The sequence below is a fragment of the Micromys minutus genome, assembly GCF_963924665.1.
Source record: "Micromys minutus genome assembly, chromosome: 2".
Taxonomy (NCBI): Eukaryota; Metazoa; Chordata; class Mammalia; order Rodentia; family Muridae; genus Micromys; species Micromys minutus.
The window spans coordinates 65,014,360-65,030,181 of record NC_137971.1 but is presented as its reverse complement, the minus strand read 5'-3'; the positions used below and the strand labels follow the sequence as shown (position 1 = coordinate 65,030,181).

Genomic DNA, 15,822 nt, shown 5'->3' with positions numbered 1-15,822 from the left:
TCCTCACCAGGCTATTTCACAGGATCTCACTTACTAATTTGACTTTTTTCTTTTCATTACATAAGGACCTCTTGGTCACTGATACATCTCTTTCTCTTGCTACTTCACTAGCTTGTCTGATGTCAGTACAACCACAACTACTACTACTTCTTCTTCTTCTTATTATTATTATTTAGATCTATTTATGCATCCTTTCATTGATTTCTTTCCATTGTATACATAAGGATATGGGTCTTAAATCTACTCAACCTATTTACATACAATGAGAGGTGTGTGTTATATTATTTTAATCTTATTTCTTCCTGTTTCATATTTATTCTCTTTCTTTTCCAGTCCTTTCCCTGCATCCTGCCCTGTACTGGGTCAAAACATGATTTCCATCGATGGCCTGTTATTTGGAAGAATATACTGTTTATCTGTTCTTTGGATGTTGATTCTGAAAATGTTCAGGTGCCTCATGTTTTTTACTTTTCGAAGTTAATCAGCATGCCTATTAGTTTTGGTATAAGACAAACTCCTAAATCATTTCAAGTCTGTTTCTTTCTCTTGTTTGAGAACACCCAAACATAGTCCCTCCTGTTATTTTAAATAGATTTATTTGCTGTAATTGTTTTGCTTGCTAATGCCTCTGACCTCCTACCCTGGTGTTTAGTTTCCTTCTTGCTGAGCTGTTCTGTTCAGGGCACTCTTGCCTGGATAGCCTTTGTTAGGCTCTGGGAGTGGTAAATTCTCAACTTGTTGAATAGGCATAGTTTTGCACTCTTAGCTTTGTAAAGTCATTTCAACATAGAGTTGAGGGTGCCAGTTACTGCCCCTATCCCTGTAGTTTTAAAAAATTATTCTATTTATGTACATCCCAATGTTGCCCCCTACTCAGTTCCCCCTCTCAGAATTCTTCACCCCATTTCTCCTCCCTTTTGACTCCTGAGAGGGTGCTACCCTTCCATTCCCCCTTCCCCAACCCAGTGAATCTCCCTTCTCTGAGGCATCAAAGTCTCTACCAGATTAGGCATATCCCTCCCATTGAGGCCAGACAAGGCAATCCTCTGCTACATATGTGCAGGATGACGGGGCACAGACCAGCCCATATATGCTCTGGTGGCGCAGTCTCTGGGAGCTCCTAGGGGTTCAGGTTGGTTGACATTGTTGTCTTCCTTTGGGGTTGTCATCCCCTTCAGTTCCTTCAGTCCCTCCCCTAACTCTTCTACAATGGTCTGTCTATCAGTCTAATGGTTGGCTAGGAGTGTCTGCATCTGTCTCTGCTGGTAGAGCCTCTCGCTCCCTGTAGTTTTAACTCCATCATTGCTGATGAAATATCTTGTTGGTTCAGTTGTCCTCATTTGATACAAATTGCTTTGTCTCAGGCAGTTTGAAGACATTCTCTTTGACATCCTACAGGTTCTCTGTAAATCACTCTAGGGAATTTCTGTTCTTTCTCCTAGGACTGGTGAGTTTTTGTCAAGGTTCATATCTTCCTTCAATCTGGGTACATCGCTGTCACATTCTGTTTGATTATTGCTTCTTTCCTACACTGAGTATTGGATTTTTGTGAAATTTCCATTAGATCTATTTTGTTCTTCAAATTTTGTCCTCTCTGGTTTTTCTCCTATGTCTGTTCTGGGGAAGACTTGTTGTCTTTCTCCTTTTCCCCACAGGAGTTCTTCACAGTGCCTTTGTTCACTGTCTGGCTTATGATTTTGCCATGAGATTCATCTTTAAAATTTTTATTAGCTTCTTTTCTTTTTGCATGGTCATCTCATACATCAGGGCTGTAGAAAATTCTCTAGGGAACATTCTAACCGTGGCTCCAGCCTGGGCTCAAGCAGACATCCCTGGTTTGGGAGTACCTTTGAGGTCAATATCTGACTGGGATACCAGCTTGATAATGGTAGTGGTGGTTGTAGTGGTGGTGGTGGTGATGATGGTAATGATGATGATGATGATGATATTTAGACTCAGGATATGGGCCAAGGCATCTCCAATGCATGTAACAAATGTGAACTCTCTCTCTCTCTCTCTTTCTCTCTCTCTCTCTCTCTCTCTCTCTCTCTCTCTCTCTCTCTCTCTCTTTCTGTGTGTGTGTGGGGGGGCTTCTTTTAATTCATGACACCTGGCAGACAATTTCTTCTTGCCTTCTTCTGCAGGGCTGGGAGAGTTCTTCACAAGAGTTCCCCTGGAAGCCAACCTTTCTAACTGGAGACCTTCTGTTCTTTCTTCTCTGCTCTAGCACCTGGCCCTCATATTAATCCATTCTCTCTCTTCCCCTCCCAGCTCTGGGTCCCAAGAAACCTTTTGGGGTCCCATGGCTCAAACTTAGAAGCCAAAGCTCTGACTATCCCTGTCCCCACATATCATTTTGTTAATTTTAGAGAGGGTCTCACTATAGCCTAAGCTAGTCTGGAATTCACTTCATTTTCCTTCTCTTTCAATTATGCATTTAGGCAGGGACTTACTATATAGCTCTGGATATATAGACCAGGCTGGTCTTGAACTCACTGAGATCCACGTGCCTCTGCCTCCCAGGTTAAAAGTCAACATCAGCACATCTGGTTAAAACTCTTTCTTAAAAAGCTGGTTTTGTTTTTGTTTTTGGAGAGGGCCTCATTTTGTAGCCCAGACTGTCCTGGAATTCACTCTTTAACCCACACTAGCCTCTAACCTTGGTGATCCTTCTGTTTCAGCTTCTTGAGAGCTAGAAGGCATGTGGCTGGCTTCTCCAGGGATTCTTGGGGCTCAGATTAAGAATCCTGGGATGTGCTTAGCTCAGAAAAAAACTAGCTACAAAAGTCTCAGCACAGATTCTATGTACAGAGTTCTGTTGGCCCAAACATGCAGGAATTACCGTGTAATTTCGAGTGACAGAGACATCAGTACCATCTTGCAGATAATGGGTCTCCGTGAAGCCATTGGCAATGAGTCCCCTGTGGAAACATAAAGTGACATAAAAAGATGAGTGTGGCACGCATGGACAGACGGCCATGAACCTCTCAGGGGTGGGATGAGACATCCAGGGAAGCTCACAAAGGGCTTCACCTATTCAAACTTCTGGAGAGGATTTGGAGAAAACCCACGTAGACGATAGTCTATAACAGATGTTTTGAGAAGTTGTCCACGGGGTCCCTTTTATTTTTCTGACTTTATTTTTCCAATGTGCAAAATTTAGCATTCATAATGTACCTGGATGGATAACCCACAACACCATACTCCCACCATATCCCATCACTACCATACACTGTTGAGGTTTGGTTTGTTGCTGTGTATTATAATGCTAAATACTGGTCTCTAAGGTCTGATTGCCCTCAGGGATGAGAGAATCCTTATGTATACCAAGCAATGCTATGTGACCTTGCTCCTTAATTTAAAACTATTGGTTGAATAAAGATGCCGACAACCTATAGCTGGGCAGAAGAGATGTAGATAAGGTTTCAGTTCCCAGGCTTGGGAAATGAGGAGGACCATCATCAGAGAAGAGAGAAAGAGAAGGTAGAAGGAGGAGAAGACACTGTGGGGTAAAGGATCATAAGAACTGATCATGTGGGCTGGCCAGTCGGAATAAAAGCAGCCCACATGGAACATGGCAAGTCTTATCTTGGGGTTATTGGCAGGGCGCTAGACATGATAACAGAGAGGGTAGATATCTGCTCAGCTCAAGTGCTGAAAAGGTTCATTATAAATATGAAAATGCCGTGCCTTTTATCTGGGAACTTAATGATTTAAGGCAGGGTAGGAACCCCTGATTGACTTTAAATATTTTCCACAATAACACCCCAGAACAGCATATACCATACTCCTTACCCCAAATCCCACACTATATTACAATTGTACAGAGAGATTTCCAAGTTGAGAAAATCTGTCCCCAGATGTCACATTGCTCCACAGACTAGAATCAGTGTTGAAGCCATTGGCTGGGCAAACAGCTTGGGACCCAAAGTTATTTTCCTCACAGGTGAGAGATCCAGTTATAAGTATTGAAATCTCATAGGAGAGGGTAAAACAATATCATAAGTGTTGCAGGTGTGAAAAGAAAACCTGACTTGGACACACGGAAATCTGAATGTCCAATGTGTCCCCCACTAAAACTATGACAGTCACCAGGTCTTCAGTGAGGCCACAGCATAGGACAGTTAGGTTTTAAATGATTTTACAACCTGAGGTTATAAGCCTGGTTTCATCCTGCTCAGTGCAATGCAGGAAAGATTTCCTATATACCTACTATGTGCTGGTTTTTATTGCTAGGTCACAAAGATAATTAATTATACCAGCCTCTGTTCTTGAGGATGTCAGTGACAGAGGGAATTGCCTCAGAGTGGGTGTCTTAGTCAGGATTTCTATTCCTGCACAAAACATCATGACCAAAAAGCAAGTTGGGGAGGAGAGGGTTTATTCAGCTTACACTTCCACATGCTATTTATCACCAAAGGAAGTCAGGACTGAAACTCAAGCAGATCATGAGGAAGGAGCTGATGCAGAGGCCATGGAGGGATGTTTCTTACTGACTTGCTTCCCCTGGCTTGCTCAGCCTGCTTTCTTATAGAACCCAGGTCTACCAGCCCAGGGATGGCCCCGCCAACAATGGACTGGGCCCTCCTCCCTTGATCACTAGTTGAGAAAATGCCTTAAAGCCACTTTCTTGGGCGAACCAATATACCTTAGATAGTGCATCAAGGAAGCACTATCTTGCAGAGGGACACAGAGAAGCACTGTGCCACAACAGAGAGAGGAGCAAGCTGAAGTTCATCACAGTGTGTAGGGGTGGTGGCATCATAGGCTAAGGGTGGCCATGACAGGCTAGCTAGAGATCTGGGATCAGAAAGCCAACAAGGGCAAGAACCGAATCTGATTTCATCTGTCAGTGCTGTAGAATCCAGAGTGGTTTCAAGTTCTCAGTCACTGAAGGTGGGAGGGATGGTGCTGTTGTTTTTCATACCTCCAGTTCTCCTGGGTGGGGTGACAAGTGGGTGACCCAAGCCCAGCCAATCTCAGATCTCCTTTGTAGATACTGGGATACTGGGACTCCTGAGAAGAGGCTTTTCCTCATGTTCTCAAGGCACAGAGGGTGCCTGCAGAGCTCCTCTCGGAGGGGATGCTGGAAGCTGACAAACCTGCTGTCTTGCGGTAATGAAGGGAAGAGATGGTCCAGTTGCTTCTGTGCTGCAACATCTCTTCTCTCCAGTGAGCCTCTCCTTGGCTTGAGCTGGTTCTACCTGAGTTTGCAGCCAGCACCCTGGCAAGTACCTCAGTTCAGGGAGGTAGGGGTGCATGCTGGGTGTGTAATGGGGAAGACTTTAAACCCAGGTTGCCTTGGTGTTCTTCCACCAAGTTCACAACAGTATCCCTGTTCAGGGCAATATTGCAGCTTTACATGGATTTGAATACACCGAAGAAACAGGCCGTGGCAGTGGGTGGTCTGAGATATGATGTACTTCTCCACAAGTGTTTCAAGACGGTTCAGCAAAATACAAAACACGGACAGTTGACAACTACACATGGATTTTCCTGAGCTCTCAAAGAGTTTGCTCCACCCCCCCCCCCCCCCCCCCAGTTTTCAAAAACATAGCTGAGAGGGCTTCCCTGGTGGCAGTGGGGTCTCAGGACATCCCCCATGTTTTCATCTCTTCGCAGTTGCACAGGCCTCCTGGGCAGGCCCATTGCCAGGGGCTCAGCAGCCTTGTTGGCATGTCTAATAAGCTGGGCAAACAGGAGCAGGGAGCGAGCCAGCTGGGCAGATGGGGTGGGGGAGAATAAAGCCTTCAAGGGGTATTTGCAGGTTTGAACTGCCTTTGAGATGCCTTTGGAGTCAGGCAGGATACAGTCCTGTACACACTGGGGGGTCCAGAGAGCTCTGAAACACCACTGCCTGTTTTTTCAGGCCCTGGGATGGGCAGCCTACGCAGCTCCTCTACTCTTGATGCTATCCTGCCCTTTCCCTGGGGTAATTCTCCTCTGGTTTCCCCTTCCCCTAGCTAACTGTAGTCCCTGGATGATTCTAGAACATTCCATCAAGGGCTTTGCCATTTGCAATGCCCTGCGTCTGAAATGTTCTTTGCATGTTTTGTCAAGTGGCTGACTTCTTTGGCCCCTCCTTCTCTTCGTGTAAATCCTGTCTCCCCAGGGGCAACTCCTCTAATGTGGACTCTGAAGCAGCCCCTGTACCATTACCCACTGCAGATCCCTTTGGTTTCCTGTATGGCATTCCAGTATGGTTTATTTGGTCTGTTTACACTCTGTAAGCCATAGGGGCCTTTCCCTCACCATTGTGTTCCCAGTGGGGCAGACCGCCCACACAGCCTTCTTCACAAGCTAGGAAAATTTTGCTGAGCACTTCTTTGAAAAAACTTTTTTGAGATTACAATTTAACCTTTCTCCTTTCCCTCTCTTCCCAACAAACCTTTCCATATACATCCCTTCCCCTGCCCCACTGCTGCTGCTTTCTGCAAATTCATGGTCTTTTTTCACTGATTATTATTACACGCACACACACATACATGCACACATACACACACATACACACATACACAAATTCGCACGTACACACGCATACACGCACACACGTACATATATATTCCTACACGTAACCTGTTCATTGCATATGATGTTTCTTTATATGTCTGTTTCAGGATTGACTGCTAGGCACTGGGCAACTGTTTGGTGTGCTCTTCCCAGGAGAAGGCACCTCTCCTGCCGACAGTTTTCCTCAGTCACCTACAGTTACATGTGCACAGTTGAGGCTCCCCTCCCTCCCCTCTGGCAGGTTCGCTGGTGTTGCCTCTGTTCAGCTCAGGATGAGCAGCATTGTTGGTGATAGTCTGTGGGAGTAGCTTCTGACATTCCTAGGAGACACAATCTCACAGAAAACTCTACCATCCTTTCTAGATCTTATAGACTTTCCTCCCCATCTGCTGCAAAGTTCCCTAACCTTAGGTCTTGGAGTGTTTTATAGATGTAGCCACTGGACTGGGCTCCATGACTCTGAATTTTGATAGGTTGTGGTTTACTGTAGCAGACCCCATCTGTTGAATATGTCCTATGAGCCAGGCATCTTCGTGGCCTGTAGCATCTCATTTAATCTCTACAGCAGCGTCTGTGCTCTGATTTTTATTCACTTATTTGTTTTCTGTCTCTTGAGAGAGGTCAGCCTGGCTTTGAGCTCGATCCTGGCTAGGCCTCTGAGAGTACAGGCTCGGGTCAGTAGCCTTAGCTCTAGCTTGAGACACTGTTCTTAATCTAAATTTAAAGGGAAAAAAAACTGAGATACAAGAAGTTCAGGTGACCTGGGTAAAGTCTCACCATATTTGGTACTTAAAAAAAAGAGATTATTTATTTTTATTTTTTATGTGTATGAGTGGTTTTCCTGTATGACTGGTGCCTACAGGTGTCAGAAGATGCCGTCAAATCTCCTGGCGGGGGGAGCAATGGATGGCTGTAAGACAACACGTGGGTGCTTGGAACTCATCCTGGTCTTCTGCAAGAACAACAAATGCTCTTAACTCCTGAGCCCACACTTTGTGCTCTTGTGCCTTGTGGAGCCACCCGTCTTTCCAAGCTGGTGCGGTGATGTCTGCTGAGCATGTGATGCAGGTACCATGTGGAACAGGAGAAATGTGTAGAGCAGAGTAAGGGCTAAGTAAATGCACAACTGCACAAGTCAATCTGTGGGCAGCACAGCAGCTCTGTCTATTGACAGGACGCCCCCTCTCTCCCGAGTGACTCACTGCCCACGCCCCTCTCGAATGCACTCAGTTACACCAAGCAGATGCTAGATCAGAGTGTCTTAAGAATACATCTATACTGTAAAAGTGGCTGGAAGTCAAAGGTGGAGAGGAAGAGGGACAGATGGACAATGGGTACACTGGAAATATGACAGCAGCCATCTTGTACTTTTACCGAAAGAGAAAATCAAATTAGTTGGCTCTGCCATCAGTAAATGGCAGCAGAAGGCAGATGTGTAATTTCACGAGAACATTCCTTTCCTCTGCTTATTAGATTAGCTGACCTAACACGGCATTCTCTTCCTCCCGACACCAGACAACGAGATGCATCTCAACTGTGCCAGGAGCTGATGTTGCTGGTTCCCATTTGCTTTGGTGTTATTAGCAATACCTAAATAACTCACACTTAGCCAATAATTATTGTGCCGGGCCCTGGAGGGAAAGTAGAGTTTGAGCTGCCCCACCTGGGGAGGATAGATCCCGAGTGGTCACAGCTGTATGAGACACACCTAGAGCTCTGCCTGGTGTCAGGGAAACTGCTTCAAAGCCTGTAGCTAGCCCAGGAGGTGGTACCCAGAAGGATTCGAAAAGGTGATAAGGAACCAGTTAGCTTTGAACAAATGTAGAGAAGAGTAGACAGTGAAGACATTCCTGTTGGGAGTGGCCACACCCTGAGAGGCACTGAATATGGGGCAGCAGGCTGGGGTTCTGGGCTCGGTGAATAAGGTAGTACATACAGTCCTACATAGATGATGATGGTGATGATGATGATGAGTGTGTGTGTGTGTGTGTGTGTGTGTGTGTGTGTTTGCTGCTGAGATTGGTAGCTGGGAATGGATCTTGCAGGCTGTTACATGTCACTCTATTTGTCTTCTTTAACAACTATAACCCCCAGTGGTGCCATGAGCTGACAGCAGCGTTGGGACACTCCTCTGCTCTGACTACAACCTGAATGGAAATCTGAGGGGCAGGCAGGAAACGGAAGACTACAGAGGAGGCCAGTGTGACTGTACAAAGGCAAACACTATATCATCCAGGAGCCACACCCAGGAGGGGCCCAGTACAACCCCAGATGCTAATAATGGCTGGGATGGGAGGTGGCCACCTGGGATGGGACAGAAATTGGTGAGCTCAGCTCACTCACACGGAGTATGTGACTTGGAAGGACCTTTCCTTGGCTCTGTGCATTTAGCAGCTGACTATGTGTGTGGCTTGTGGGATTGTCTGGAGTAAAGACACCAGTGCGGTGTGGTGGGGGACAAGCAGAACTCCACCCTTTCCATCTGAACACTGTATTTTCTGATTTCAAAATCTTTGGACACACATGGCTGAAAAGTGGTCATTTAGGCTTTTCGGTAAAATGTTATGATGTAGGTAAAGTTCTTATAAAATATGCATTTCTGAAAGTGCTTGGATATTAAATCAAAACACAGACGACCTCCAAATGGATTTTGGGGGGATCAATATTGAAATTGCACTTCCCCGCATTTGCCATCATGTAATTTAGTTATATAGTTTGAGTGAGATGAATTCCATTAACGTGACCCATGCTAGGCTTACTCATTTTGGCCTCCGAGAGCCCCTCCCCCACCCCCACCTCAAGTGAACTTTTCTCCCGTGCTTTACCAGGACTTGGTTCCGGGAATTTGTTATTTTTTTTTTGTTTGTTTGCTTGCTTGCTTGTTTCTCCACAGTGAGCTGGAACACAGGGCAGAAGTGATATCCCAGACTAGCCCGGTGCCTGGCACATGGTGAGGATGGAACACAGATGACAAACACTGTCACAGATAAGCTGCTTGATTCAAACTGATTAGACCAATAAATGTAAAAAGGGCTTAAATGGGTATCTGCACTCATGTGCACATACCTACACACAGACTTAAGTGAGACACCAACAACAGATCACATAGAACAACATCAATAGTAATAACAAAGAATCCCCAAAGCCTGAAGGCCATTTAGATAAACTCTGACTCCTTGGCATCAACTTCAAATCTGTTTCAATGAGGGAAGCAGAGAAATGGCAGAGCAGCATCAGTTACTGGGGCTATAGGAATTAATGGTTAATATGTAAACCCCCTGTTATTTCTTTGAAGAATGCACATAGGGATGTGGGTTTAATCACCCTGTGCGAAATAGTCACACAGAAGTGTCACAAGACAGCTCTTGCTTTCAGTCACCCTAGCAGGCACTATGAATGCTCTCTACACTTGAGTCATGTGTGTGTATGTGTATGTGTACATGTGCGTGTGCTTGTGTGTGTGTGTGCGCGTGCAGGAGTGCTCACGAGCATGCCTGTGTGCAGACTCCAGTGACTTTGTCCTTCTGGAGACTCATCTGATTCTCAGGTAAAGCCTCTGACCTGAACCCATTTTCTGCTGCAGGTTCACTGAAGACTATTGTTCCACAAGTTACAAAGTCATTCAAATAACAACGTGGGTGTGGTTTTCTCCTGATAGAAATGGGAATGCAGCTAGGATAACTAACCTGAGAGCTGAAGCAAGCACCCCAAGCTTTGACAACACAGCACACAATAACAACCATGGTTACAAACCAGGGTCTGTGCTCGCCCACTTCCTATGAATGGCCATCTTTTATCTAATGTTTATCTAGTCCTAAATGAGAGCTTGGTAAATGTAGGGTCAATCTGAAGAAGCAGACCAGCATACACCCTCCTTCACCCCATATACTATGAAGGATGTTTTTTGGTTCATAGCAAAAACCTTAGGCTGAGCAGAATCACTGATTAATGTGCCGTCTATGGAAAGGCCAGATAATATACTAAAACATCAGTAGGTGGGGTATTAAGTTAGAGGAGAGAGGAAGATGCAGGCCTCACTGGTAAAGTGCCTGCCGTGGGGGCACAAGGGCCTGATCTGGGAATCCCAGCACTCATGGACTGGCTGGGTACTGTTGTACCACCTAGTGTAACACTAGCACTGAGGATGCAGGGTAGGTGGAGGCAGGCACATCCCCCTGAGCTGACAGTCCAACCAATCAGTGAGCTCTAGGCCGAGTGAAAACCCATTTCTAAGGATAAGGTGGAAAGCAATAGTGAAAGGCGCCCCGTGTCCACCCTTGGCCTTAATACAGATATGTGCACAAGAGCAGGTGCACCCATGTGCACATACACATACACATACTACACACACACAGTGGGAGAGGGGAGAGGAAGGCAGACAGATAAGAGCTGGAAAATGAAAACAGGGAGAGAATCTGAGAGGTCCCATCTTCCCCTCAACTTGCCTTTGCTGGCATTTCTCAGAACTTGCTCTTTGTAAATACTGTTGGTTCCTGTTGTCCCCAGAGGAGATTAGTGTCACCTGGTAACTGAAGTGCTGGGTTTTTCGTTTGGGGGGAAGGAAAGTAAAGCATTACCACTGCCTACTGGTACCCTCCTTAGGACCTATCACAGTGATGGGTGCTGTCACTGTCCTGTCTACTGTCATGCCTACTTTCTTGACAGAGACTGTGGGGGATAAGGACTCTTTAGCCCTAGCTACAGGAGAAAGGAACTGTCAGAAAGGTTAAGTGATGTGTTCAGAGCCACATAGCAGAGCTCAGGGAGATGGGACTAGAGTGTTGGGTTCCAAAGACCATCCCTTCTGACCACTGGTCCACACAGCCTTCCTGGGAGGCAATGTCACCCCATGGTTCTGAAGGCCTGAAGTAAAGTGACTGCCAGCCGCATCTCAGAAGTGTATCTGGTTCGCTCACTAGAGTGAACATACAGTCAAGGAGGCCCAGGAGGCCTTTCTGCACTCAGTCTGATTTAGCCACAAAATCCAGGCTAATTTTAGTTATAATTTCAGCATTTTGGGATTCTAACAATTTAGTAGTGTACATTTGTAAACACAATAGGGGACGTCATTTCTTCTCATTTGTTATTCTCCATTTACTAAAATGCTCAAAATAGCAAAACATGTTGCGATCTCTTTTCTAGGACAATAACAACAGTAACAACAAAAACAACCATAAAGTTCTCTTTGCCCAGATTTTCTCTCTTAGTTTCTAGAAATGATTATAAATAAAACTGTAGATACCGCATTTTGGAAGCTGTATGGGACAATTAAGGTTTTTTTTTTTTTTTTTTTTCCAAATAATTTCATAGTATACTGCCTCCATTTGCAAGTTACAAATGTGCAAAGTTTCAGATCAAAGCGTGGGCATCTGCACAGGGTGTTGATGCTGTCTTTGGGATGGCTCTCTTGAGTTCAGCTATTCTCATATGCCACCAATATCAATGCCACAGGGCCTGCTTTAGTCACCTTTCCTGTTCCAGTGATAAAATAATCCTGAAGTTTCCAGGGAGAATGGCTTTGTTCTGGTTCACGGTTTAAGGATTCACATAATGGTAGGGAAGGTAAGATGGAGAAGCTTGGGGAAGCTGGCTAAGCTGCATTCACAGTGGGCAAAGAGAGGCAGAGGCTGGTATTTGACTTGATTTTTTTTTCCTGTGTATCCAGTCTGGGGCCTCAGCCCAGTATTAGAACAGGTCTTCCCACCTCAATTAACCTAGTTACTTAACCTTAGAGGCTTGCCCGGAGGCTAACCTAATCTAGATAATTCCTTACAACCATGCCCAGAAGCATGTCTCCAGGGTGTTTTTAGGTCCCACCAAACTGACAATCAGAATGAATGTAACTGGATTCATTTGTCAACCCTCTGTCCAGCCAAGGTGTAGAAGCAGGTGAAAATGTCTTCTTTCCAATCTTCAGCCCTCCTACAAAAGCCTTAAGTCCTTGAGCAACTGTCACTTTGTTTGAAATGAACACACGTTCTTTGAAAGTCTTCAATGTGGGCTGTCTTCACTATTTGAGAATTGTCAAACTTAAGTGATGCAGTTGGGGGAGATGGGCTACAGATAGAATAGAATAGGTGGAAATGAAATGAACTGTTTTCACAGATAAGTAAAACCCCATGGCCACTTCTCTGGGAAAGGATCTCAAGGTCAGAGCTAGACTGCCTGCTTCAGGTGCTCTGGGCAAACAGTGGCTTTTCTCAGGCTTCAGTACTTTTCCTTAAGGAAAAGCAAACAAACAAACTATTGCCCTTACAGTGCTACAGCGGCAGGTGGCATTGTTCTAGGCTTCTACAAAGCCAAGTCATTTTACCTGCATTTTCAAATTTATGTATTCTTCAAGCAGGATCTTGTGTACTGCAGGCTAGCTCCACAGGGGAGACGATCTTGAATTTTGCATCTTTCTACCTCTTGAGTTCCGTCTATAGGTATATGCCACCATGCTTGGTTTAAGTAGTGCTGGGGGATTGAACCTAAGGCCTGGCGTATTCTAGGCAAGTGCTCTACCTACCTAGCTAGGTCCCCTTGGCAGATAGACATTTGCTTTGAGATCAGAAGCCACACAGCAAGGCTAACAGCTCCCCTGGGGTCAAAGTCCATTTTCTGTTGCTATGCAAATTATTTAGTCTTGTAAGGGCCTCTCTGCCCATCTCCCTATAAAGGAACAATTAATGCTCAATGTGGCAAGATTGCATTTGAAAGCAATTACAAAAGGTTTCTAGTTTGTGTGGACTTCTTAATGTGGGTTGAAGTTGAAAGATACAGGAGGAACAGTGAGTCTGAAGGACACTCCTTTGGGTGTGGTCTTTTGTGGTAGGGCAAGAAAAGCTGACACTACTCTGTTTTACAGAGTGGGCCACTGTCGGTTCAGTCATGTAATTGGAAAAAAAAATCAAACGTACCTAATATCGATAATAAACGATAAGCTATGCATTTTAGACATCCGAGGTATTGTCTGAAAACACCCAAATGGGTTAGATTCCAGAAGCCAAGTCAACTTGCTGTTCTAAGATTAATTTCTTTATTTAAAAATTGTGTGTGTGTGTGTGTGTGTGTGTGTGTGTGTGTGTGTGTGAATGTGTAAGGGGCATATGTCCATGTGAGTGCAAGTAACCACAGAAGATCACCTTGAACTCCCAGGAGAGGAGCTGGTACTTCAAACACTGTAAGCCATCCAAGGTGGGTTCTGGGAAACAGACTCCGGTGTTCTGGAGAAGCAGTGCACTCTTGAACACGGAGACATCTCTCCAGCCTTTCAAAGGCAACTTTTAATCGTGTGGTACCCTGCTCCATGAGTGATGTTTCGGAGCATCTGCCCATTGAGCGCCTACACAGTTGATGCGACAGGGTTCTTCAGTGTGCAACAGTAACGTCCAAAGTCTACACAGCTACTCAGGAATTAGAATGCTAAGACATTTTACACCCAGCCCTTGTAAGTACGCATCTACTTACAAGTGTAGAAAAATGTTTTCCTTCGCTTCTACCCAACACCAGGCTTGGATGGTTATTTCAAGAAACAATGTAGCCAACTGAATAACTAACTGCATCTGTCATGCAGGAGAGTTAGAGCCCAGGGATTTGCCTGTTCAGCCAGCCTGGTGCTGGCAGAGATGAGTGGGGTCACACTGACATCCCTTGTCACTTATGAGGCCAGCTTTCAGCTTCCAAAGGGTTTCAGTGAACATCTAGGAAGGAATAGTGCCAAGGGATAGCAATTTACATGTGAAGACAAATCTTCAAAACGGGTCATAAATATCCCCAGAGCTGTTTGGCTCTGCCTCTTCTTCTGTGACCTTGGGCACAAGGCCTGACTCCATGCTGGAGTATTCTTATCTACAGCAGGGGTGGTAGTATCTGCTTGGGAGGGTTTGATATTTCATAACATTTAATAAACACCCCTGGCCACATTGTACATTTACAAAAGGTAATTATTATTTTAATCATGTACCTGCAAGTTCTCTCTCTCTCTCTCTCTCTCTCTCTCTCTCTCTCTCTCTCTCTCTCTCTCTCTCTCTCTGAGGCCAGAAGAGGGCATCAGATTTCTGAAGCTGGAGTCACAGGCAGTCCTGAATTGCATACTTTGGTGCATACTGATGTCAAACCAGGTCTTACTGTAAGATTAGAACCTGCTCTTAACTGTTGAGCCACCTGTCCAGCCCCAGAAGAACTGGAGTAACTATTGCTCACTAGCCTGTAGCTCTCCTCATCCCGTCTTCTGTTCCAGCTCAACTTTTCTCTATCTAACCTGCTAGGGGAGCCTTACACAGCCTCACACTCATTTTGGCACCATTATAGTCCTTTCTCCTCACCTTATGAAGCCAAGGCCATATTTTAAAAGGAACTCTCAAATCATATCATTCCTACATCCAGTGCACGTTGCCTCTTACAGATTAGTGGATGGCCAGGCTGCTCTGTTTTCTCTCTCTCTCTGCTGGGCTGTGTGGATCTATTTGGTTCCCTAAAGCCTGCGTCTTGATCTGTAGTGGACTTCTTTCTTCCTCTTCATGGCCACTCAGTAACCCTCAGCCCACAATTGTCCACAGCTGTGTCTTTCCTGCCCGATTCTCTCTCATTCTGCCTCTCTTATTAGCCCATCTTCTGGGCCCTGCACATTTCATAGTTGCTCAGGGATTTGTCTGAGGTGTACAGCCCCATCAGGGCAAAGGCTGTCTGTCACCTCAGTTCTTAGACTAGCACCTCCAAGTTAGTGTGTGCTCTGTGGGCATGTGTTGAGTGACTTGTGTGTTAGTTACAGATGTGTGGCTGTGACTAAAATCCCCACAGACAGCTGAAGGAGGTAGGGCTTATGTTTTGCTCATGGTTCCAGAGAGTTCATGCACTAGTATTTATAGAATACCTCATAGTTTCTGTAATCAAACCCAGGTCGGATAAGACCTTACATGTTTAATTCAGTATGTTACTCCCTGGACTCATGCCCATTTTATTGGACAAAATGATATAAGACATGTGGGGTGGGGGAGAGTCTTCATGTCAGAGAGCAATGGGAATGGAGGAGCAGAGATAACATTGCCCTAAAGACCTGTCCAACTATCTACTTCCTCCAACCAGGAGTCACCTTCTCAAGCCTCTGAAATCTCTCAAATGCTCATGAGCAGCTGGGGAGCTAGGCATGAAGATAGTCGTGGGGAGGGGGGTGGATCTCATGTACAAGGCCAGCAAGTAGGAAGAGGGCTCAACAGAGAAAGTGCCTGACACATAGGCCCAAGGACCTGGATTCCCAGCATCCATGCAAAACCTGGATAAGAGGCAGAGACAGGGAGATTCTCAGATCAGCCGGTCTAGCCAGTCAGT

At 45.4% G+C, this 15,822-nt stretch overlaps 1 protein-coding gene across 1 annotated transcript in view; it reads right to left on the bottom strand.

The window, feature by feature from the left end:
* Window positions 1–15,822, bottom strand: part of ADAM12 (ADAM metallopeptidase domain 12) — a gene marked incomplete at both ends in the record, with an annotated part of 311,848 nt that overhangs the window by 113,001 nt on the left and 183,025 nt on the right. Inside the window, one exon of the mRNA XM_080911836.1 lies at window positions 2,843–2,921. Within this exon, the coding sequence (XP_080767962.1) occupies window positions 2,843–2,921 (79 nt within the window). The remainder of the gene's footprint in view (window positions 1–2,842; window positions 2,922–15,822) is intronic.